Raw genomic sequence first — 25,223 nt, forward strand, 5'->3', positions numbered from 1 at the left:
TTGAATTAACTCTTAAGAGGCACATGTGGTACTATTTTTGAATACGGTACTAAAACACAATAGAGAAGAGAAGAAATTTTGCAGTTAGCATGCAACTTCAAGCATGCGCACTGAATCTGTTAACAATTTCCACCCACCACTTTGCCGCAACGAAACATATTTGGTGTACAGAATCTGTGTTGTTTATGACACAAATCGACATAGATTGGCAAGACTGACAGCAACAAGGGTACTTTTGAGGCTATATTGAGAACTGTATAATACACCATTCTGGACTTGCAACTTGCAACTTGTCTCGTATCACTTGACGGGCTTGCATGACGAACATTTTTGGATCAGATTGTCCAGTTGTCCAGTGGACGGTCCAGAAACTGGTTTAGCAGAGCAGCTGAAAACAAAAACAAGAAAGTATTTTTATTTGGGAGATTACCAAAGCCTGGACAATTACCAAAACCATTACCAATAAAATATTAATTTCATACTTCATTAAAACAGGGTGAAAATGCATGCCGTAGACCTATTTTGTATATTTGAGGTTGACCATGAAATGGTACATAAAAAATAAGGCCAAAAAAGCTGATATATCTTTAAAACATACCTTTGATTATAACAACCTACCAGACGTGTCATTTTTTTAGTGCAGAGGCCACCGTACTTTCAAATGATAGCTTCCGGTAATTTACCATCATTACCACCAAAAAGGATTGATTAGTCTCTCACAGAAAAGTAGACACTACCTCGTGAACGCCCTTGGCTTGGGCTAATAATTGTATGAGTACATTGTTGCTCTGTTTTCGAAATGTATTGAAATTGCCGTGCGTCTGCGGGAGATAGCACACGCATAAGAATGACAACCTCGGCGTGACGGCGCGCGGAGGTGACGGAGGAAGGAGGGAAAGAAGATTCTCAGTTGTAAGGGTGCAGCATCTTTATACTATGTAATTATAGTATAAAGATTAACTTGAGTGTGCCTGTCTTGCCTTTGAGATTCACCTTTGACATTCGCCTTTGAGATTCTTCACTGGCCGTTCTTATCAATGTATACGTGTCTTGTAATATATCCAAATAATGACAGTACCAGCTGCTTTTGTCTTTTCCATTATCAGTGTGCCATGTTACACTGTGACATGTTACATTGTGAAAAGGGATACTGTTTTTTGTATGCAGTTTGCTGAAAAAAATGGCAAGAATTGCTCATTACTATGTGGAGTAAAACACCCTAAGGAACAATTCTAAACCAAGGGGAAGCAAGTTAGGCCCAAATGACTGGGGCACAAAGCAAGTGGAATTTCAAATTATATGCCAGATTTACCTGTAAGAACGTACGGGTAAGGCAAATTCATGATAAGTAAGTCATGACAAGTCAGATTAGTACAGTACAGAATATATCTTTAAGGGGGGACACTGCTCTTAAAAAAACTTTTTGAATTTTTAAGTAAACTTTGTGAAATTTTTAAGACTTGGTGCTTTTCCTCCACTGATTTCTTTACACCTTGGTGGCACCAGTGGCAAGGAACCATTTTGAGTGCCCATTTGAAACAATGAAGTTTAATGGGCTTAAAATTAGTTCAAGCGATGCACCAAAAAACTGATTCTCTTATTGCACTCACCAGGGTTCATAGTGTTGGAAAATGTAAAGATCACAGTTTTATGACCAGCACTGCTTTGTCCCTTGTTCCTCCAAAAATGGTTAATTGCCTCTACTTATCTCGGGAACTAATTGACAAACTAAAAAAAATAACGGAATATTTGAAATCAGTGGAAAAGAAGCAGCAAGAGTGACAAGTTTAACAGAGTTTACTTAAAAATAAAAAAAAAATAGTTTTAAGATCCATCCATGTCTCCCCTCCCTTAAAGGAGCCATCAAGACAAAATAAAAGTTTGTGTTATTCGAAAGACTTAATATTTTATAGTGCCCCCAGCACTTGTCCAAATGCAACGATGTTTTATTCACTGAGAAATTGATTAATTTAAGTTAAAAATTTTAATTTTCCCACTAAATCGAGTGTTCTCGTGGTCTGCAATGACATCACAGGAATTGAGCACTCTTCTATGGTCCCTATACTCGTGGACAACTTTCTGTGGCAATGGAGCGAAAGCTACGGAGGGAGGCGGAGGGGGAAGCTAACTGCTCTGTGTTACTGCGCGAAGTAGTTCCCGATAAGCTGGTTTCGGTTTCAGTTTCGGCGTGACCGATACGCATTTGATACAGTTCATTTCTTCGCATAAGCTCCATAGTTGAATGCACTGAACCATGATCACCAAGCATGCAGGAATATTGGCGTCTCCTTCCACAAGCTTCATTTGTTTGTAAACATAGGCCAACGTTTTGACTGGACACGGCCCGAGCGTCCGTGAAGTGGTGAACTCAGACTGACTGTGAACTCTGTATCGTTCAGAAAAGAAGTGAATTTTGTATGCGCTGCGGTTTTAACTGAATGGCCCGATCTGTAAACTCTTCTACTGGGCAGCAGCACCGGCATGTGTGGCGTACTTACCTAGCGCGGTCGCGGTATACCGAAAGAGCAGCATGCACACATGCTTACGCACACGCTCGCTTACGCCGGGAAACTGGCTAACCGAACGGATTGCGAAAACAGCGGAGAGTCCCGGTTGCATCAGTCTCACTTGGGCGTGCACTTTGCAAACCACTCCCTTCGTTTGTTTAGACAGCGAAGCTTTACAAACCCTATGCCGAGAATGAAGTGGCGAGCTGCCGAAAGCAGTCGACAAGAATGCCGTGTTTTGTTTTGTTTTTTTCGGGGAGAAACCATTGCGACGCCAGCGGTGCAGCCGCAACCAAAAATATCCGAAAATGTAAAAAAATGCTCTCTGTTTCATATACTCTGGCTAGCAATTTAGTAGCATTATCAATGCAAGTCTAAAACTTCAGAACTAAATATTCTTGAATTGCTGCGGTTACCGCCAGCTAATTATTTTTGTTGAACGACTTCCAGGTGCGCAGTGAAAAGGCGTGGTCCGCCTCCGTAGCCTTGACTGCATTGCCACAGAAAGTTGTCCCCGAGTACAGAAAGATATTTCTAGGGACCATAGCTCTGCAGCCAATTGGGAGGCCTTGTTTGCTGTTAGTGAACCTAGATGGCGCCACCATACCGTAGCATACCGTTTTCTGCCTTTGGCGCGGAGCAAGAATTTCTTTCTCCGTGGCCCTTGGTTTGTTTTTGACCGTATTTAAACCTGGCTTGGTTTTGTTCAGGAAGAAAATAATTCCTTCGTGAAACATAGTGCTCGCTCTACAAATATGCTCACGTAAAACACCGTTCCTTGCGTCAGAAGGCAAGTGTAGTCTGAAACAACTCCAAAGCCCTGCAGTCCTCTGCAGCTAAACCAAGCATAGTGCGCGCAGTACCAACAGCAGTACACATCCGCACTTCTGTTTACGTGTGCTTCCGAAACTCCCACTGTTTGTCCAACCATTCTTACGGCTTTGAAAAGAATTTGCCCTAAATATAAGCACAAATAGCTCGTTCGGCAAGCTTGTAAGCTCTGCCTAATTTGCGTTTGCTTTTGCCGCCCTCCGCCAATCCCAGAACTGTCACATGTGATGTCATAGGTTCTGCTGCGGGAAATGAGCTAGTGGGTCGCATGGCCATTCCCTTTTTTCCTAATTATATAGCTTATTTGAGCGAAGTTTACGTTAGCAGTGGTGTCAGTATGATTCTAACGAGGCAATCTTTTGAATGAACCGAACTTGTGTTTTCTCTTCATGGCTCCTTTAAAATATACCCAGTATAAAAGAATACTTATCGGGTGTAGTACTTTCAGTGACATGAAGAGACGCAGGGGTTTATCCAGAATTTTGATTTTGAGGGGGTGTCGAAATCCTCCTGAGGGGGTTGTCGTCCTCCTCCTGGGGAGAATGACAACCCCCATATTGTGTATCTTCTTGGGAGGCTATGTATATCCCCCTGGGTGGGGTTCTCGTGGTTGTGGAGTCTTTCTTTTTTTGGGGGGTGGGGAGCGGGTGTATAAGTTCCAGAACAGACGCATACAGTTAACCACACAACTTATAAAGGCCTGCAACTCACATTGCTCCATTTCTTCTTGAATGTCTCAAGGTCTGCGGCGGCTTTCATGGCCTTTGACTTCGCTCCTTTGGACCGCGCTGCCTCCTGTTTGGTACCTTCACTTGGTGTGATGCCAACTAGGTACCTACAACAAAATAAATAGATAACAGTCAGTCCAGCCAACACATTAAATTCCTTGCTGGCTTAGCCTGTTCTTTTATTAGCACAGTGACGCCTCTTTCTTAAGTGACTTAACCACAGCGACTTAATTCTTTCGTTACCGCACCTATTCAAAACCGTTCAATTTCAAAGATACCTTGGGAGCTCCTTTTCACCGCATTCCAGCCGTTTCTGGAACGATCTGGAGTTAGCTCAGAAAATGCCCTTTCAAAATCCATTTCGTTTTCATTTTTGCAATGAAAATGTGATTTTTGACAAGTGTTTGCATTACCTGGGTGTGGAAAAGGGGCGTGGTCAACGCTACTGAAGAAGAATATGTGCCACTTGTAATTAGTCTGCATCAGCGTTTGTTTTTCTTTATAATGGTGAATCAGAAGCCGATTTTCCATCGTCAGGCTTGCAATCTGACAGTAATAATCTCAGAAATTGGCGGAAAATGTCAAGCAGTGTCTGTTTAGGTAGTTTTATTCCCTCTGTGTATGTTGTTCTAAGGTGTGTTGTAGTTTCCCTTACCACAGGACCATTAACGAACAGTTTACAACTGTTTCGTTTTCATTTCTGCATGGCGAAATTCATATAGGCGCTGCTATGCAGTTACCCAACTTCAAGCCTACTTGAGCCACCTTCAAGCCTTGAGCATCCGCTACTGATCATTGAAAAAAGACTGCCGTTCCTGATTTCACCGACCCTAACCCAATTCCTGTGATGAGAACTTCCCAGGCAAGTCAAACGATAGCACCCAGTCACCAGATATCAGTTTCGACGAGGAGAGTGCTTCAAACCGCCTTACACACCGCCTGCCAGTTTCGTTTTCATACGAGGCTATCTTCAGAGTGTAGTGTTGTTTCTTAGTTGAACCCTCTGTTCGAACAGTCTGCAATACGTTTTCTACTGTTTCTTTTCAAAAATTTTAGGTGGCACTGCAATGGATGAGGCTGGTAATGCTGATCTTTTTTTATCACACAACAGCAAAAGTTTGCAGGGCACGATTCTAGCACATTGCACCTCACTGCTGCAACCAAGGCTACATTAGCGAGTCAGAACATTATAACTGACGGTGAGCGTCAACAAGCATCAACTTCATTTTGTTTTCAACATCATGCATGTTTTTCCGCATCGCGCGCTTGCCCCAAATACTGTGCTGCCGGAAATGCTAAGTCGGTCATTGAGAAGATGTTTTTATGTTACGTGGGGGCAAATTGCTGCCTCTGCTAATGTCAAACCACCTTATTTCTTCCAGGGAACCGCCAGAAATTGCGCATTTTGAAATCGAGGTTGGGCTTCACTGCATGGCAAGAGCACAATGCAAACTAAATTTTTTTTATATATCTGACAAACTGCTCCACGCAAGTCGACATTTTTTCTAGGGCGCGTTTTGAAATGTTTCCCTACAAAATGTATATTCTAATTTTTTTATACTACCGGTGGTTTTTCTTCAACGAAGAAACGGGAACCAGCGAAAAAGAACGCAAAACACGGGGATAGACGAGACAACACAACGCTGGACTAGCAGCTGAAATTTAATTGAAGAAACCGACACACTCTGTGAACAGCCAAGTCAACGCATGCGGCAACACGTACGCGTGAACGAATGAAAATGCTATTGTTACTAACTACCTCCACCTTCGCATCAACATCTCTCAAGTTTGAAGGAAGCCGATTTCTTTATCGCTGAGGGTGGTAGACGGTGCGCTAATGCAGTTGCCTTCCTGCTGTTGTCTTATGAAGAACGCCTCCAGTACTTCCCTCTCATTCTTAGTCCTTCCTTTTCCAAGGATCGTTACACTATCAAATAATGGTTCGCACTTGCACTGTCGACAGTAAAAGGCAAGGTGTCCAGCTCCTTGAGAAGTAACCAATGCGCAAGGCTCCTCCAGCCGCTCATTGACACATCGGCCGGTTTGGCCGATGTAAACCTTCTCACACCTCAGCGGAATTTTATAGATGACACTGTGCTCACACTTAACGACAAGATGAGGAGTGAACTGCCTCAGGCAGCCAGAAAAGGGGTGGTCAAGTCAATCGACACACTCTTGAGCATGCCGTGGCAAAAACACTTACACCAGGATATCTTGCTTTCTGATAAGGTAAACAGGTATTGTCAATTTGGCACTTGTATCTGTCGCATCTGCTTCCTAAAACCAAGTTGTGTACTCTGCTCGTGCTACTTTACGCACAGTTTCAAAAGGTTAAAACTAGTTGGCCATACTCAGCCATACAGGCTTGCTAACATGTCCAAGCCAATGTGAGAACAATTTCAGAGGATTTTGCAAGGGAAGTGGCACTTCAGCATACACTTCTGCTAAAATTGCATGTAAATCAGTTGAAAAACTGAAAACATGACCCAAGCATTCTACACTTTTTTTTTTGTGGTAGAGCAGTCTCTTCACACTTCATTTATCATAATGGAGAACTTTGAAAAACAAAACAAAAAACAAAATCCGCTGAATCAGAGTTCCGGGCTCAGAGTTGTAATAGCAAAACCAGGTGCCAGTACAAATCCTTGTCCTCGCCATGCTTATTCTAGGATGCTAATTTGCTAAGCACGCAAATAAGGCATTACTGTTTCTGTTGCCATCAGGTACTAAAGACAAGCTAGCTCTTTGGTTGATCTGTCTTCACAGACTGTGAAAGAGTCGAGTGCACTCGGAGTTGTCTTGTTTTAATGTGAAAGCATTTTTTAACTCGGTAGGTTGAAAACTGGCACACTGGCAACAAACAAAATGGTTAAAGGCGCAGTCACACTAGCCTGACCATCGGACGATTTGATCGGCCAACACCGTGTCGGCGAGCTGTCAGCGGCCATGTCACACCACGTCGACACCGACCGTTGGCCAATATTCTCCGAAGCCCCCACAATAGCTTATCGCCATCAACTCCACTGCTTCGCGAAAGCACTCGCGAAAATATGTGTGCCCGGCTGCAACTGCGATTTCACACTGGAGGGATAGTGCTTGCCGTACTTTGGTTTTGCGTTTTACGATAAAAACCTTGGTTGATATTTGTCCCTTATTACCCAAATTACCCTACGTAACTTTTTTTCTGCATGAAACTGATTTTTTTTGTACAGGCGAGCCGATAGCACACACGTGCAGTTTGCAGTTCGGGGGAGCGGTGTCGCCGAAGAACACGGCGGAAGCGTCTAAAGCCAAACTACGGATCGCATTAGCGCTAGTGTTGAGTTGTATGAGCTTCATGGACGTTACTGAGTTTATTACACTCCAGAAACTAACCAAACAGAGCTGCATTCATTGCGGCGCGAATGTTGTAGGGGCGCAGTTTTCGCTTCTCGGTCTATTCTCGGCGGCGCGTCAGGCGACTGGTCGGGCAAACGGTTTTGTTGGCGGCTTCGGTCGGCAAGCCAGCTACACTACGCGCACTTTCCATCGCCCAACATGTTTATGTCGCCGTCAGCGTAATATAACAACGTAGTCTGGCAACTCAGCAGTTGGCGAATGGTTCAGCGACTCGCTCGTAGGCGTTGCCGTCCCATCGCCATCGCTGCCGTGTCAGCCAAGTGTGCCCCCCCCCTTAAGGGATCGAAGAATACAAACCGGGTGGAAAAATGCTTTGGTTTAACACACACACACACACACACACATATATATATATATATATATATATATATATATATATATATATATATATATATATATATATATATATATACGTGGCGGCCGCTGGGAAAGAAGACGTTCTACGTCTCCCGCGGTAGTCGAGGGGCGGCGCTAGTTGACCGGCCTCAGAGCTCTTGTAAATATAAACCCCCGCTTTAAAAGTCGAGAGAGAAGCCGCTGTGGGGATAGCGTAATTGGTTAACGCACCGCACCGGTTATGCGGAGATGTGGGTTCGAGTCCCGCTCCCGGAAAACGGCGGATTTTTTCTCGACTTATATTTTCGCTTATTTATCAATGAATCAAAGAAACGTGACAAGCACACGTCATTCGGCCCTATTATATATTTCGAAAAAAAAAAAAAAAAAAAAAAAAAGCCGAATAGCACTGGCAATGACGACTGCAACCTTGATATGTATCTTTACCGAGTCCCTCGTCCCGTATCTCTCTGTTCTGCTACATGCATTACGAGGCACTGGCTCCAGCAGTTCGGATATGCCAATTGCTAACCCCGACCTCCGACCACGTTCTACGTGGCGGCCGCTGGGAAAGAAGACGTTCTACGTCTCCCGCGGTAGTCGAGGGGCGGCGCTAGTTGACCGGCCTCAGAGCTCTTGTAAATATAAACCCCCGCTTTAAAAGTGTAGAGAGAAGCCGCTGTGGGGATAGCGTAATTGGTTAACGCACCGCACCGGTTATGCGGAGATGTGGGTTCGAGTCCCGCTCCCGGAAAACGGCGGATTTTTTCTCGACTTATATTTTCGCTTATTTATCAATGAATCAAAGAAACGTGACAAGCACACGTCATTCGGCCCTATTATATATTTCAAAAAAAAAAAAAAAAAAAAAAAGCCGAATAGCACTGGCAATGACGACTGCAACCTTGATATGTATCTTTACCGAGTCCCTCGTCCCGTATCTCTCTGTTCTGCTACATGCATTACGAGGCACTGGCTCCAGCAGTTCGGATATGCCAATTGCTAACCCCGACCTCCGACCACGTTCTACGTGGCGGCCGCTGGGAAAGAAGACGTTCTACGTCTCCCGCGGTAGTCGAGGGGCGGCGCTAGTTGACCGGCCTCAGAGCTCTTGTAAATATAAACCCCCGCTTTAAAAGTCGAGAGAGAAGCCGCTGTGGGGATAGCGTAATTGGTTAACGCACCGCACCGGTTATGCGGAGATGTGGGTTCGAGTCCCGCTCCCGGAAAACGGCGGATTTTTTCTCGACTTATATTTTCGCTTATTTATCAATGAATCAAAGAAACGTGACAAGCACACGTCATTCGGCCCTATTATATATTTCGAAAAAAAAAAAAAAAAAAAGCCGAATAGCACTGGCAATGACGACTGCAACCTTGATATGTATCTTTACCGAGTCCCTCGTCCCGTATCTCTCTGTTCTGCTACATGCATTACGAGGCACTGGCTCCAGCAGTTCGGATATGCCAATTGCTAACCCCGACCTCCGACCACGTTCTACGTGGCGGCCGCTGGGAAAGAAGACGTTCTACGTCTCCCGCGGTAGTCGAGGGGCGGCGCTAGTTGACCGGCCTCAGAGCTCTTGTAAATATAAACCCCCGCTTTAAAAGTCGAGAGAGAAGCCGCTGTGGGGATAGCGTAATTGGTTAACGCACCGCACCGGTTATGCGGAGATGTGGGTTCGAGTCCCGCTCCCGGAAAACGGCGGATTTTTTCTCGACTTATATTTTCGCTTATTTATCAATGAATCAAAGAAACGTGACAAGCACACGTCATTCGGCCCTATTATATATTTCGAAAAAAAAAAAAAAAAAAAGCCGAATAGCACTGGCAATGACGACTGCAACCTTGATATGTATCTTTACCGAGTCCCTCGTCCCGTATCTCTCTGTTCTGCTACATGCATTACGAGGCACTGGCTCCAGCAGTTCGGATATGCCAATTGCTAACCCCGACCTCCGACCACGTTCTACGTGGCGGCCGCTGGGAAAGAAGACGTTCTACGTCTCCCGCGGTAGTCGAGGGGCGGCGCTAGTTGACCGGCCTCAGAGCTCTTGTAAATATAAACCCCCGCTTTAAAAGTCGAGAGAGAAGCCGCTGTGGGGATAGCGTAATTGGTTAACGCACCGCACCGGTTATGCGGAGATGTGGGTTCGAGTCCCGCTCCCGGAAAACGGCGGATTTTTTCTCGACTTATATTTTCGCTTATTTATCAATGAATCAAAGAAACGTGACAAGCACACGTCATTCGGCCCTATTATATATTTCGAAAAAAAAAAAAAAAAAAAAAAAAAAGCCGAATAACACTGGCAATGACGACTGCAACCTTGATATGTATCTTTACCGAGTCCCTCGTCCCGTATCTCTCTGTTCTGCTACATGCATTACGAGGCACTGGCTCCAGCAGTTCGGATATGCCAATTGCTAACCCCGACCTCCGACCGCGTTCTACGTGGCGGCCGCTGGGAAAGAAGACGTTCTACGTCTCCCGCGGTAGTCGAGGGGCGGCGCTAGTTGACCGGCCTCAGAGCTCTTGTAAATATAAACCCCCGCTTTAAAAGTCGAGAGAGAAGCCGCTGTGGGGATAGCGTAATTGGTTAACGCACCGCACCGGTTATGCGGAGATGTGGGTTCGAGTCCCGCTCCCGGAAAACGGCGGATTTTTTCTCGACTTATATTTTCGCTTATTTATCAATGAATCAAAGAAACGTGACAAGCACACGTCATTCGGCCCTATTATATATTTCGAAAAAAAAAAAAAAAAAAAAAAAAAAAGCCGAATAGCACTGGCAATGACGACTGCAACCTTGATATGTATCTTTACCGAGTCCCTCGTCCCGTATCTCTCTGTTCTGCTACATGCATTACGAGGCACTGGCTCCAGCAGTTCGGATATGCCAATTGCTAACCCCGACCTCCGACCACGTTCTACGTGGCGGCCGCTGGGAAAGAAGACGTTCTACGTCTCCCGCGGTAGTCGAGGGGCGGCGCTAGTTGACCGGCCTCAGAGCTCTTGTAAATATAAACCCCCGCTTTAAAAGTCGAGAGAGAAGCCGCTGTGGGGATAGCGTAATTGGTTAACGCACCGCACCGGTTATGCGGAGATGTGGGTTCGAGTCCCGCTCCCGGAAAACGGCGGATTTTTTCTCGACTTATATTTTCGCTTATTTATCAATGAATCAAAGAAACGTGACAAGCACACGTCATTCGGCCCTATTATATATTTCGAAAAAAAAAAAAAAAAAAAAGCCGAATAGCACTGGCAATGACGACTGCAACCTTGATATGTATCTTTACCGAGTCCCTCGTCCCGTATCTCTCTGTTCTGCTATATATATATATATATATATATATATATATACAGGGTGTTGCGGCGATAACTGGAACACTTTAAAAAATTTTCCTGAGCGATCCGCCGCTCTGTTCGCGCTCAAACTTCACACAAAGGTCGCATTTTGTGGTCTATTTTGTTTGACACCGGGAACAACAACGGTACTTACCTGTTTATTCTGAAAATAAATAAAAACGATTTTCGCCTATGGGAAAATGGCCGCTGATTTGGACGTGCGAGCCAGCGCAAGTTGATGTTGGAACGGCGGAACCACCTGCAGAGTGAAACGCATGTTTGGGATTCACGTACGGAGCCAAATGGTGCAGCAGACGATCAGAAAATGCACCTAGAAATGAGCTAACAGACGATCAGAAAACCCGGTTTTCGGGCTCGCACGTCCAAATCGCCGCCATTTTCCCATAGGCGAAAATCGTTTTTATTTATTTTCAGAATAAACAGGTAACTACCGTTGTTGTTCCCAGTGTCAAACAAAATAGACCACAAAATGCGACCTTTGTGTGAAGTTTGAGCGCGAACAGAGCGGCCGATCGCTCAGGAAAAATTTTTAAAGTGTTCCAGTTATCGTCGCAACACACTGTATAAATATATATATATATATATATATATATATATATATATATATATATATATATAGATATATATATATATATATATATATATATATATATATATATATATATATATATATATATATATATATATATATATATATACTATATATATATATATATATATATATTCGCCAGACCGTTCAAAAATACTAGAAATGCTACCATGGCTCATACATGTCCACATTGTACGGCGCAAAGCAAATGTCAGGCAGATTTCACAGAACAGAAGCACACAGTCTTTGTCAAAATTTTCTAGGCCAAGCCAAAAGTGTACAGGCTGCACTAAAATTTACAAGCTTGTGTCCCGGGCGAGGGTGAAATATTTTATGTCGGACAGATAGACAAGGCACCTTTCTTTCTTACTGTTATAAAATATTTTGTCACATTTAAAGGTAAAGCCGATTCTTTGAATTGTTTGTGGTCGAGAGTGCTTAGGATTGGCCTAGAAAAGTTTGAGAAAAGGTGCACATAAGCTTTTTTCTTTTACCTTAATGTGTAGGTTACCTTACAGAGCAAAAACAGATGGAAGCAAAGAATACATTTGAAATAGATACCGTTCTTTCGCACGTATAACCCGCACCAAAAATGCCCAAATTATATGGCAAAGTAGGGTGCAGATAATGCATAGGGTTTTCCCTTTAGTGCAGTTTCACAGCAATGTGCGTAGTGTAACACAGGCTAAGCCTTCGATTACACAACACATACAAGGAAGAAAACACAAGGATGGCAAATTGTGACTTTCGGCTTGCAGTCAATGTATTGTACTTGCTAAATATACGCGTTTTCTTTAGTAGTCCGGCAATCAAATGTCCGGGAAATACGCGAGAATATTTTTTTTCTTTTTCGGCATCTGAAAGTGGAGGTGCGGATTATATGCAGGGGCGGGTTATATGCGTGGGGAAATATGGTGCTTTATCAGAAAATCAGTATTGTATTACTACACACACAAAAAAAAATTTAATGTGTAATTTGGCAAAGAGAAGAGACGTTTTTCTGGCAGAATACAAACACCAGTTGAATCAATGAAAGCAATGGCGCTGCATGCCCACATTGCTCTTTTTGAAATTGATGATCACGATATGATACCCTTAACAATCAAGGTGGCCATAATATTTACCTGAACCTCTTTTTGATTGACGGGTGGCTAACCTACAACCTAACAGAATATATGCTTGGCCAATATATGTAATTCAGGCCAGCCATTTTTAATGCCGCAATTTCCTGTGCCAAACTTGGAGGCTTGAAATGTATCACATTTTATACAAAGTTTCAACAAGTTTAAAGCTAATTATCAAAACCCTTCAAAAAACTAAAGAAGGGGATTAAAGAAAATGAATTGGGAAAGCTTACCCAGCGCTACAATAATTGGTGACTCAGGAAGTCTGGTCCGGAATTCTTCTGTAAGTTCTGTTGATGCCTAATATACAATGAAAAAATAGAAGGGCAATAACAACAAATTTTAAAGATGTCTCCAAATATCTAGAGGCCTTTCATCTATTCTGTTATTTTACATCGTTTGAAAACAGCGCGGAAGACGGGACGGAGCAAGTAATAGACGACACAAGCGCTTGTGTCGTCTATTACTTGCTCCGTCCCGTCTTCCGCGCTGTTTTCAAACGATATGATGTACCAACAAGCCCTTCAGTGCACCCTTTTGTTATTTTACAGTTACAAAGGACCTTCTTAATCCTCAGAAAAACGTCTGCTGTAGCCGAAGTATGCAGTATCTGACATGGGAGGGGAAGGGGAGGGGTTATGAGTGCAAAATTGGGTACTTTGACCGATATTGCATATACATAGTATAAACACTGTTGTTTTTACACGCCTGCAGCACCTCAGTGTTTGCGCACGGGCAAAGAATCGCGTAAACATAATTTCCAAAGCTTAGCACCAGCACTTGGAAAAGGCTTAGTGCATGCGGTCAAGTCTGTAAAGATGCATAATAAGCAGAACAAATGAAGCAAGAATATAACTAGGAGCAATTATTAACCAGCTACAAAAATCAGTTGCGCCCATCAGAATTAGCTGGGCTCTGAATCCCTTCGTGACAAGGCAGAATTCCAGAAACCATTCGTCAGACAAATCAAATCGTTGCCTGACGTTCCCCCAAAGCAGCTTCCACAGTTTTTATGATTTTAGTCAGGTCATTGAAACAGCTGATACGAAATAATCTGACGATGGACAGCTGTGAAATCGAAAGTTCGACCAGTTGGACTGCGCACGGCCACCGGCAGATTGCACACAATGTACGGGAACCAACCCCCCTGAGGCATTTCTTACCTGTTTCACCGAACCAAACGGGATTGATGCATGCATGGGAATAATAAATACTGACCTTCACTGAACCCGGGTTCTTAATTACATAAAAAAAACTGTGACGAAGGGAAGACTTAACTCCAGGTGCACCACTTCGCGCACTCGTAGCACTGTTGTTCAATCTCACCGGAGTCGCGTTTATCGGCAGCGGCCTCATTTTTTATGGTCCAGCGGACCGTCTGCTTAGACAGGCCTGTACTTCTCGTGATGTCGGCCTGTTTTTCCCAATGTTTGACAGCACTAAATGAGCTTAATTTATCCGACAGGGAAATCAGCTACCCTGCCACTCATGCCGCTGGTCGCACACACACAAAAAAAGACAAGGCTACTGGCACTGGTTTAACTTCGCTACGCCAACTACCCGGCTGCCGACAATGTTGCCAGACATTGGTTTTCTCGCCAAACTAAACAAAGAAAAAGCATGCCGACCCCGCGGAAGTCCGCTTTAAACATTCAGTCGAAAAATGTTCGCCTAAAATTTAGTCTATTGTAGCCGATAGTCTGCTCTAGCCGGGTCCATTATGAGCGGAGTGGACTACATTTAAAATGCATGGGGACCAGACAAACCAACAGAAATGGACTGTCGTAACCGAAAGTCTGTTGTTGCCGGATCCGCTGTAACGAGCATAGACTGTATGTACCTGTATATTTATGTACGTATTATTGCAGGCAGCATGTGTAGCACTGCCAAAAGCTTGGGTGATATGCAGACATGTTATAATTTACTCCAGGTGGTCCACCAATTGTCATGCATGTAAGAGGTGAGAACGCACACGTCACATTTCACGCAATGTTGATGTTAGCCCATCCGGAAGCAGAAAAATTAATTACAATCCCTGTGCATAATGTTTCGGTGACACGTTATAGCCCCTGTCCTGCAGGAAAGTCCTCGCTACTTGTAACTGTATATGACTGCAATGCAGTAGCCACGCATTTGGAGAGCCGACCTACATGAATTCCTCAAAAGCCACAGAAAAAATTATTGCGTGAACTTTTTAAGAATGTGAAAGCCTACTTGGGCCTTTTGTTCAACTGTTGTTGAAATTCGCGGCTGCACCCTGTCACATGTATTGCATCTTCAAAAGCTCGTTCCACTCGCTCTCTATTGCCAGGAGCCTCCTTGTTTGTCCCCGTCCATACATTTAACCTTCAAGGCGGCTTGTATAGAACGTGTGGCAGCCCCCCCACACTCCTTCGGTGTTCCACTTTCTTGAGGCGCGTTCAATTCCTCCTCCTTCCAGCCCTCCTTCAAACCTCCTCCTGTGCTGCTATTTCCCTTTTCTGGTATGCAATCACCAGCTTGCACTTGCTCTGCCCACAGCTTCCACTTTTTTGTACCATTACTTTTTGGCACTTCACGCCATGTGCGCTTGGTACAGAGATATCTAAAGCTTTCATCCTAAAATGTCAAATAACAAGTAGACTAACAAATAACAAGTTAGACTAAAGCTTTTAGCAGTTCCCACTACACAATCTGTGGGATGTACATGGTGCAAGCTTAGATGAGGGCCTGGAGTGAGAGTGGTGCCTGGTCAAGGTTGTTGGTTATTGCTAGTGACCGAGTCAGCTCAAATGTCCTAATGGTGGACAGGTAAGCAATGGTCGTACTGAGGTTTCATGCAGCCAAGAAACAGTTCCTAGGTCCTGGCTAAGGTGGATACGCATGGCCTCTCTTTAGTGTTACTGGAGTGTTGAAGTTTTGGGAGTGGTGAAGAAAAGGCCCGCATGTGGTCATTGGAGGACTCAGCTAGCCACATTCCAAATATCCGAAGGCTTGTTTACGTTTATCAACCACTCCTTCTTGTACCAGAATTATTCTTCTCTACATCTCACTTTTGTGCCCAAGGACTGGTGCATTTCAGTCATCCCAGCTTTTTAAGACATGCCTATACTTCTTACATGATATCAGCCCCCGCATTTGTCTGTTTCATCTACAACGGTGCCCAGTAGGGGTGTAGCCTGGGGGGGGGGGGGGGCAGCTGTTGTGATGTCAGAATACCCTCAAAATTTATGCATAGAGAAAAATGACGTATATTGTTTGGGCAACCAGAGCAGTCACACCTTTTTTTTCCTGTTGGTGTATAACACCTCTGAAATATTGGTCTGCCTACGCCACTAGTGCACAGCATGACAGAAAAGAAAGTGGGAGGTGTTTTATGACACGACGTCAGCAACACATAGCATTTTGATTAAAGCCAACCTGTCAGATGCTGCTACGAGCCTGGGTGAATGCCAGAGTGTAGAATCTATAACACCTATGTTGAAATGAATTTCTGCCACACCATCTTGGCTGCAGCATTTCACAAACTTAAGGAGTTATCTGACAGTATTTACACTGAAAAATGTAAAATCTTTTTGTTATTGGTGTAACAGCATTTTTCTGTGCATGCAGGAGAAAACAAGCTGAAGAGTATTCGAAGCACTTTTGCCTTGCGTCAATGCAACAGGAACCAATAGCAATATTTGTACTTGGTATATATCACCCAAGTGCTTCAATATCGAAGTGCAGTTATTGGCTAAGGAACTGAAGCTCCGAAATCCCAATTCCCACCTTCCCATTCATTTTGGTAAGCAAAAAGAATGCCCACAAACTGGTTAGAAAAAACAACTTTTACCTCTCTGAATGAATGTGGATCTGAAAACAAAGAGTACTCTACTGTAAAGAATGCTTTACTCATTTACTTAAAACAATTACCAAGCATTCCTGATGGATTGGCACTTATTAAAATTTTCTCAATTGTCGTGGAGGGTGCAGCAGAAGGTACAACTATTTACCGGCTGTGCTAATTGGAATCCTCACACCCAAAGTTGGGAGAAGAAATTTCTCCCATCTCACTTCCACCGTCTTTTAGCTGTAACAGATCAATATCATTAAAAGGTTACACTTAAAAAAGTACTATACATTGCCTTCTTTGTTTTGTATAGCTGAACCATCACTGCGCACAGATATACAGCTACAAGACATGGGAGCACTCTTACCTCGTGCAGCTCCATTATCTTCTCCAGGTCGTCACCAAAGTAGGACACCAGCAGTGGGATCAGGCAGATTGAATCAGCATTTTCCTTGCCAAGCTTAGTTCCAGCCTGTTCCATCTTCAGGGCCCACTCCAGAACGCACTCGCTCTTGGAGGACGACCGAATGAACAACACCAGCTCGGCCACTTCCTCTTTTGGCACGCCGCAGAGCTTCCCCCTGAGGCTGACACCTGTGTGCCTAAAGAGTTCATATATTAACAAGGCATTAACATTCAATAACACAAAATTGCAGTTGACAAAGGCTCAGTGAAAGAGGTCTCTTTAACGCCATCTCAATCTTCATGCGCTGCGTATTTCAACCATGAACACGGTCTGACTTGAAAATGTTATCATAAAAAAAAGATCACACACCTATATATATTTCAGAGATCGTGTTTTTAGCACATGCACTGTCACAGGAAAATAATATGTAACTTAAAAACCCAAGCATGCTTCCGAAATAAACTGAGATGGACAATAACAAATGAATAAGTGCTCCTTGCATTTTGCCATAAAAGAACCAAAATCTTTTGTTGTCATCAGGAAATATGCGGCTTGGGATTGCGATGCAGATTAACACTGCTCTGAAGCAGGCCTGGGTTTCTAGACTTTTTTTTTGAGTGGCCAGCTACATTCTGGTTGTGGGATTTTTACAATAAACTTAGGGGTATGATCTTTTCATAAAATCATAAATAGACATAATAGCATGCTTTTTGTCTTTCCACTTGTCCCCATCTGTCGTCACGCTGTGTACACCATCCTTACAAACATATTCTGAACTGCAAACATAACTTGCCCATTTATAAATTGCAAAGTCGCATTAAGCTTTACATAAGATATCCTATTTGCTTTTTACGTAATTAGGTTTCATTGTTGAGATTGAATACGTTGAAGTAACTAAGCTATGGGTGCATAGTAATAGAGGGCAGCAAATTAATGATTCGGGGGGGATCTTTAACGTGAGGGAGATTTCAAGACAGGTATTTTTCTTCCACACTTGCATCCCAAAAAGAGCTGCGCCCCTAAGAACCAATAAACCGACGCGGCGAACGTCTTGGCTCCTGAGCCATACTTTTTGCCGGAGTAGAATTACATGTTTCATAAACAATTATGCATGATAAAAATCATACAGCCAACACTGAAAAACAAGCACTGTAATAAAATTATCGTACATATTAATGTTATCAAACACTACTATACTTACCAGCAGAAATGACATTGTTCAAAAATTTTTCAGGAAGATTTTTTTTGAATTTACATCTATTTCGTGATGTTGGTGTAGATGAAAATTGCGTTGTTTAAATTCATCTTAAACACCAGGCAAAAAAAAGCCCCATAACATCCTACGCTCTCATTTTTCTTTGCGTCAAACCCAGCTACAGCTTTCCCGCATAAACTAGATGCCTAGCGGTGAAGGCTGAGTCAGGACGCAGCAGGGGGAACAAAACGTGCAGCTTGCGTAAAGTGCATGGCATATTTCTGCAATACAGAACGCGCTATATCATACTACTGCATCAGAACTGCCCACAACGCCATTTTTAAATTAATTTCGCCTCGTAGAGGCTACACTCGCGAGTAAACTAAGCTGCCTTTTGCTCGTTGCCAACTGGCTGTTTACACGCTGCGTATACCTTATTTACAGTAACACCCTGCTCTTTATCTCAAGAGACGCAATGCGACCGCGTATACCTTATTTACTATAACGCCCAGCTCCTTATCTCAAGGGACGCGATGCGACCACATGTAGTCTTATCTCGCATCTCCAAGCTGTCTGCGCGAGGGTTAGCTCGCGACCTTCAGTCAACGGTTCGGCGGCATTAAAACGCTCGCGACATGGACAACTTACACCAGCCAAACAATTCTAAATCATCCACGTTCACGGGAGACTTCTTACCGTGGAAGCAGTCTCGTTGTTCCAGCGTTGGCAGCGGTGAAACAAATCTCGAAACTATACGCCGTTGACGAACTTCGCTGTCATGGAGCCCGCAAGCTTCCGAACGGCACGGACGGCGCGAAAAAAGTTTTCGTTGGGCTGTCTGCGCATGTGTGTCTCGCTCCGCGATCAGCCGCGCGGTTCCCGCTTGGTGCTCCGGTCACGTTGCGCCGAGAAAAAACATAGAGACGAGAAATTTGATGAGAATGTTGCCGAAATAAAGTGAACATGCTGGGTACGTTGCTTATACGCTACGGCAATGTCTGCTAATAATTCAATGAAGCAGCAATAAGGTGCCGGAAGGCCTGAACGTCCGTATTTCGAAGATACGGTACAGGTACCGTAAGCGGGAATGTACGGTTTCGCAGCGCCTACGGCGCGTTTACGGCTCCAGTGGCGTAAAGTTCGCTGTAATTTTACGGTTTTTTCTAACTGTGTATGGTACAGACAATCAAAAGTGGAAGGAGGCCGCCTAGAATGGAAGTCAGCCTAGAATATTGCACCGAAAATATTCCAGCTGGCACTGCAGCAACGAACATCAGCGAGCCCCGCCTGGTGAATCGACGGCAGAGGAAGAACGTGTGCTGTTGTATGTGTATGCCGTGGTATATTCAATTTATTTAAGGTGTTGCACGATCATTTTAGGCTGAGTTAGGAGCTTTGGCAAAGCCACCCTTAATCGCACTACGTTGTTTTTATTGCTGGCAAAGATAAAGCAATGTTAAAGGGCACCTAAAGCGTAGATTACGCATACTGGAACGAAAGAGGCATTTAACAACTACTTGAGAAATAAATGTTAAAAACTGTTGTGTTGAGCCAGAAATTGCATTTTGTGTCCATATAATTTAACAAAACTTGTTGCTGAACTAGTTGGTGCATACGTAATGAAAGAAGAACACGTGCCGCAAACTAGACGTGGACGAAGAAGACTAGAAACGACAGATATAGGAGCCAACTTCCAACTGTTTATTCAAAGGAAGACACAATAGTTTATACATGACTTACCAATAACAGAAACAACAACAACAAACCAAGGTATAACTTTTAAATCTAATTTAAGGTATAAGCCCCGTACCGCCCTCGTAAAGAGATAATAGCAAGGTGTAATCTCCTCAAGCTGGCGCCGACACGTTGTTTTACCATTAGCATTGTTGTATTTCTTCATAGAACAATAAACAAGAAACTTTATTGACATAATGTACACAGTACACAATGCCGGCAGAAAAAGTCATCTCAAGGACAGCTTGATGGAGTTTTGGGCCCCCGTTTTGGCGCCAGCGCGCAACAGTGTTCTACAGTACATAGAAAATATTAAGCCGCGTAAAAATATAGAGCCCCTTGCTCCATTGAAAGAATGTAAAAAATCATAGATAACTACAGCAACAACACCAATAAGATCAAAAGAAGGGAACGAAAAAAATAAAGAAAAAATATGTACTGAACTGATAAAAAACCACTCAATACAGGAACCGAAGAGAAATGTCAGCCCAATATAAATAGTCATGCCTTTCGTACAAACTGTACACAAAAGAAAATGTACACCGACGGATGTACTAAATCACTCAATACATATATATTACCTTCATAATACATGCATACAGATTTACATTACTCCAAAATTTATATAGAGTACACTATACATATAGAAATATACAAATTATTCAATGCACGACCGAAATAAAATATGAGGTGGTTATGAATCTCCATGCCTAGCGTACACCGACATATTCACTATAGTTTACACTCATAGGCATGCGCTAGCTATTATATTGTGTCAATGTAACTATGTGCAAGAAAGCTACGTATTGCATTGAACGTGTTGCTTTCCAGCTGAAAGTTAGGTTCATGCAAAGCATTTAGTAGCTTCGGAAGCCTGTTTCCTAACATGTGTCGCCCATATGTTGTTCTACAAGTTTTAACGTTCCACATTTCGTAGTTTCGCGTTTTATAAGGCTAGAATTTCTTAAAAGGTTGACAAGTTTCTTCATAAATACAGAAGCCACCTAACGCAATTTTACACTTGCTAGCTTGATTATACCTTGTTTTGCTTGTAGTTGTTGGTGGTGGGGGTGGCGGTGGTATTGTTAAGTTATGTTTAACTACTATGGTTTAATTTGAATAAACAGTTGCTAGCTTGATTATACCTTCTTGTGGTTGTAGTTGTTGTTACTGGTGGTGGTGGCGGTGTTATTGATAAGTTATCATTAAATACCTATGGTTTAAGTTGAATAAACAGTTGGACGTTGGTGCCGCTATCCGTCGTACCGTGTCTACTTCGTCCACGTAATGTTTTCTATCGTTTTTGCTTGGATTTCGTCTTGTTTCTAGCTTCCACTTAGTTTTAGAGGGGTGCTTAGAACAGAATGGCATGCACCGCTTATCGATCATTGGGCTCTATCGAATTTACGGCACCAAAATCGAAGACGAGAGGGCAAAGCGAGGCACACAGGTTCTGCTCTCGAACAGAAAAGCGCCTCTGAGTTTCTCTTACCACCCCTCATTCACCAATGTGGAAAACCACAGTGGCCATAAAGAGACAAACTTTGATTCTGCTGTATTTACTTCACGTCTGTCCCATTTTCTTGTCCACATTTATAATCTATGACACAATGATTCTTGAATTTGTGAAGGGGGAAGTTATTGTTGTTCTTGCTGAAGCAAGCCACGTTTCAAATTTTTTTCCAGATTGGAAGAAATATTTCCTCTATTTCGCCTATCATTCTATTGGAGCAGCTTCTTCGCAATTTTGGCAACAGCCTTAGGTGCAGTGCTTCCGAGTGCTGCTACCGGTAACGTTGTCTTTCCAAAATCCTACTATCGCAAGTAGGTTAAGGACGACCTCACTGCGTCACAAAGCTACAATTTTTCAATAAATGTTTCCGATAGTGCAAAAGGGTTGTCGGTGACATGTTTTCTGGCCATAACATGAAGACTACGCAGTTGAAGAGTGTAATATATTGCGGTGACTGGTCACCCTTATAAAAGGCTGCCAAAGCGGGGCGGGAGGGCGAAAACTCGACTGTGGTTGAAAGAAAGGCCGAAGAATAATTCTGCATCACTATACGGCGGGTGGATTGTCACCAAATGTTTTTTGGCCTTCGCAGCTTAAACGTGCCGGCATTTCTTCGACAATAATTACCAGCCCGCTCTCATACTTGCGTTATTGAGCTGCTTCTAAACAGGTTAGAATAAGCGATCAGCTATTTCTGAGTGCGCTGGTCTACCTTTGTTACGTACTTTAAGTCTTGACATTTCCAGAGTACATCCCTGGGCAGCGCAACTACCACGTCGATCATTTGTTACACGTGTTCAGCTTCTCCTGGCCCTTCTGTTGGAGAATGGCAATGATGATAGCAATAAAGAGGCTGCTGCACGGGAACGGTGGCACGGGCCCAGCTCGCGCTGGTGCTCGAGCAGTTCTGCGTGACGAGCCCATCGAACGGGCAACCGGCTGTCTGGCTCCTTTATTACGTCGCGATCGGCGACATTCTGGTGCCGCGAAACCCGGGAGCCGACCCACGAGCAGACCTGACTTGACGCGGCGCAGACAGCGAGGACGCAAGGCCTGGGGTTGCCGGGAGGCTGCGCCATTCCGCCGGCGTCGTCATCGAATGTTGTCCGCCGTCGCTGCTAGTGCCGAGGACACCGGGTTGCCTGGTTTTGGCGAGTCTCCTGCTATGGACAAGGTCCGCCGCCACCGTGGGGCGGTTCGAGCCGCCATAACCAAGGGGATTGCCACCATTCAATCCCTGCTTCTGGATCTGGCCACGCCTGCCGTTGCTTTTCAAGGACCTCCGAACCTCTGCAACATGAGGTATGAGGAGATGAAGGCTCTCGACCAGAAGATTCAGGAGGGCCTCAGCGAGGAGGACTTCGAGGCGGATCTGGTTGCCTCGTGGGATTACGATGCTAAGGTGGTGGACAATCGGGCACGTGTTGAGTTTGCCACAAGGCCCACTGATACCCCACACGCCGTCGCTTGGGGTTCGGTAACGGGAGATCGCCCGGACGACGCCTCGAGCACCACCCTGCATCAGCCGGCGGTCTCTCCCGTTATCACCAGCACGCGCTTCCGCCCGCTGCCCAAGCTGCACATTCCGACATTTTCGGGCGACCGACGGAGCTGGCAGGCGTTTTGGGACTATTTCGATGCAACCCTTCACAGCAATCCCGCCTTGGCTCGCATGGAGAAATTCAATTATTTAACATCGTACTTGACGGGCAAGGCGAAGGCGGCTTACTGGGGCAGTCATTGTTGAAATTCGCTGGGAATGGGTTGCCGGATGAACGGCTGCATTTTCTAGGGATCTCCACTTTGTCCAAGGTGTGTTATCAGCATTTGCAGTTGTGCTTGCTTCTGCATCATCATAGTTTTCATGTTCTGGCACGTCTGTTCCGAGTTTCGTAATGCGTTCGTTGGTCATCTTGACGAAGGCTTGAAAGCGGTCTTCGAAGTCCTCAAGTCACGCTAACTTCTCTCGGTGCTTGTTAGCAGCGAGTGCTCGTCGTTTGGGCATACGCTCCACATGACTTTGGTGAGCCCTGGGATCTTGTTCGGGATCCGATCCCTGGGTAAGGGGCTCCGCCGGCCGCTGGTCTTAGTGTTGCGGTTGTGACGGCACTGGCTGCGGCTGTTGCTGGAGTGCGAAGAGTTGGGCCAGTTTCGCGTTGATGCTCTTGTTTGGATGTTCGAGATCACCGATCTTCTGTATGACTTGCCCATTCTCCGCACCAAGGGGCTTTACGGTGGCGTTCTCCGCGGAGGGTGGACGCTCTAGCATCTAGTTTTCCTTGAGGCTATCTGCCCAGCAATACATTCTCTAGTTTGTGACGGCTGTCGGTTACGACTAACATAACACTTCGCTTACTATTAGGTCGTTGCTTGCTACTGCTACGTGTTTGCGACCGTCGAGGTTTGCCGCAGTGGCGGTAAGTCGGCTTCTCGTTGTAGGAGACGGTGCAACTGCACAAGTCCTGCATCTTACTATTCCGTTGTCTGCATTTGACAACATAGGACACCTCTAACTCGTTTGTGCACTGCCGGTGCCGGTAACGTGTTGGCCACCTTACAGCTTGCAGTTAGGATTACAATGGCGTTCGTAATCCACGTAAGGGTTAGCTTCACCGCATGCAAGGCAAACTCTATGATCAGGAAATGGGCACACATCGAGTCTGTGTCCAACTTTTCCACACTGTCTGCACACATCGAAATGCTTCCGATACAGTCTACACCGAAAGAGGTTGGGGCAATATTTCTCATAATTAGGAACCTTTGGTCCTTCAAACAAAACAATTACTCTGATCGTATTTCCAATTCGGTGTGCCTGAATTGCCAGCAGATTGGCTGGGTTCAAAATATAAGCATTATTCTCGGAGAGGCAGTCTTCAATTGCCACTCCTCTTATCACTCCTTTCACTGTATCCTCTTTTGCCGCATGATAATTACTAACTTCACGAGTCTTTCCTGGATAAAGAGGCATCGCATCCTGAGATACAACGCTCCGCGACGTTGGTCTGGGGTACTCACAAAGATGATATTTTGCGCTACAATAATGCAAATTGGGTATGCCCTGGCTTTCAGGTTTGGTACACCTTCCGCCTCGTAATGGCGGAAATGATAATAGACGCTCCAGTTGTGGCTACATTGAGTCCTCCACGTGTCCGCAGAATAATCTTGACGTCATCTTTCGGCATTATCGATGGCATACGTGCTGCCTTCGTAACTGCTGCCGCAACTCATCTGGCAAATTAACATGATATCGCCATCTAGACTGATAGTCAGTTGAAGAGGACTCACCAACTTTCGAAGCGACGTCGACTTGCTTGGCTCGCTTGCCTGAGCTCGTCCACCCCGCCGTATCACTGGGAATAAGATCTTTGCCTTGGACTTCAACACTCGTTCTTCCTTCATGGTTGCCGAGTTGTAATTCGGAAACCTTTCTTTCCTTCACTGGCATACTAATCTCCATCGCTGTGTCCATCTGGTTTATGAATCTTGTTTCCTACGCCTAACGGCTAGGCCTGGCTACCGGGGCCGAATCGCCCGAAACCGTACACATGCTAAGCCTTATGTTAAGCTTAGCGAAAATCGCACGTGAGTCGAGAGGAAATCTTCTGCAAAGTGAGAAAATTGCATACCACTTGGGCAAAGTAGGCTTCAGTCGGTATCGGATAATGTTCCGCACACACACACG

At 44.5% G+C, this 25,223-nt stretch overlaps 1 protein-coding gene across 1 annotated transcript; it reads right to left on the reverse strand.

Moving 5' to 3' along the window:
* Positions 1-238: 238 nt before the first annotated feature.
* LOC144139999 (uncharacterized) lies at positions 239-22,620 on the reverse strand. The gene is made up of 6 exons (XM_077672216.1): positions 22,563-22,620; positions 17,061-17,287; positions 13,116-13,182; positions 4,902-4,908; positions 4,050-4,173; positions 239-388 (listed from the first exon to the last, which is right to left on the reverse strand). The coding sequence occupies exons 1-6, from the start codon at positions 22,618-22,620 to the stop codon at positions 377-379; spliced, it is 495 nt and encodes a 164-aa protein (XP_077528342.1). The 3' UTR covers positions 239-376.
* Positions 22,621-25,223: the final 2,603 nt, after the last annotated feature.

The sequence above is a fragment of the Haemaphysalis longicornis genome, unplaced genomic scaffold (assembly GCF_048455015.1).
Source record: "Haemaphysalis longicornis isolate Haplotype H1 unplaced genomic scaffold, Haemaphysalis longicornis Haplotype H1 scaffold_5, whole genome shotgun sequence".
NCBI classification, from domain to species: domain Eukaryota; kingdom Metazoa; phylum Arthropoda; class Arachnida; order Ixodida; family Ixodidae; genus Haemaphysalis; species Haemaphysalis longicornis.

Coding starts and splice junctions, on each gene's coding strand:
- LOC144139999 (XM_077672216.1), bottom strand. CDS start 22,620: ATGGCGCAGCCTCCCGGCAACCCCAGGCCTTGCGTCCTCGCTGTCTGC. Junction 17,288..22,562: donor CGCTGTCTGCGCCGCGTCAA/GTCAGGTCTGCT, acceptor TTAGGCACACAG/GTGTCAGCCTCAGGGGGAAG. Junction 13,183..17,060: donor AGATAATGGAGCTGCACGAG/GTAAGAGTGCTC, acceptor ATTGTATATTAG/GCATCAACAGAACTTACAGA.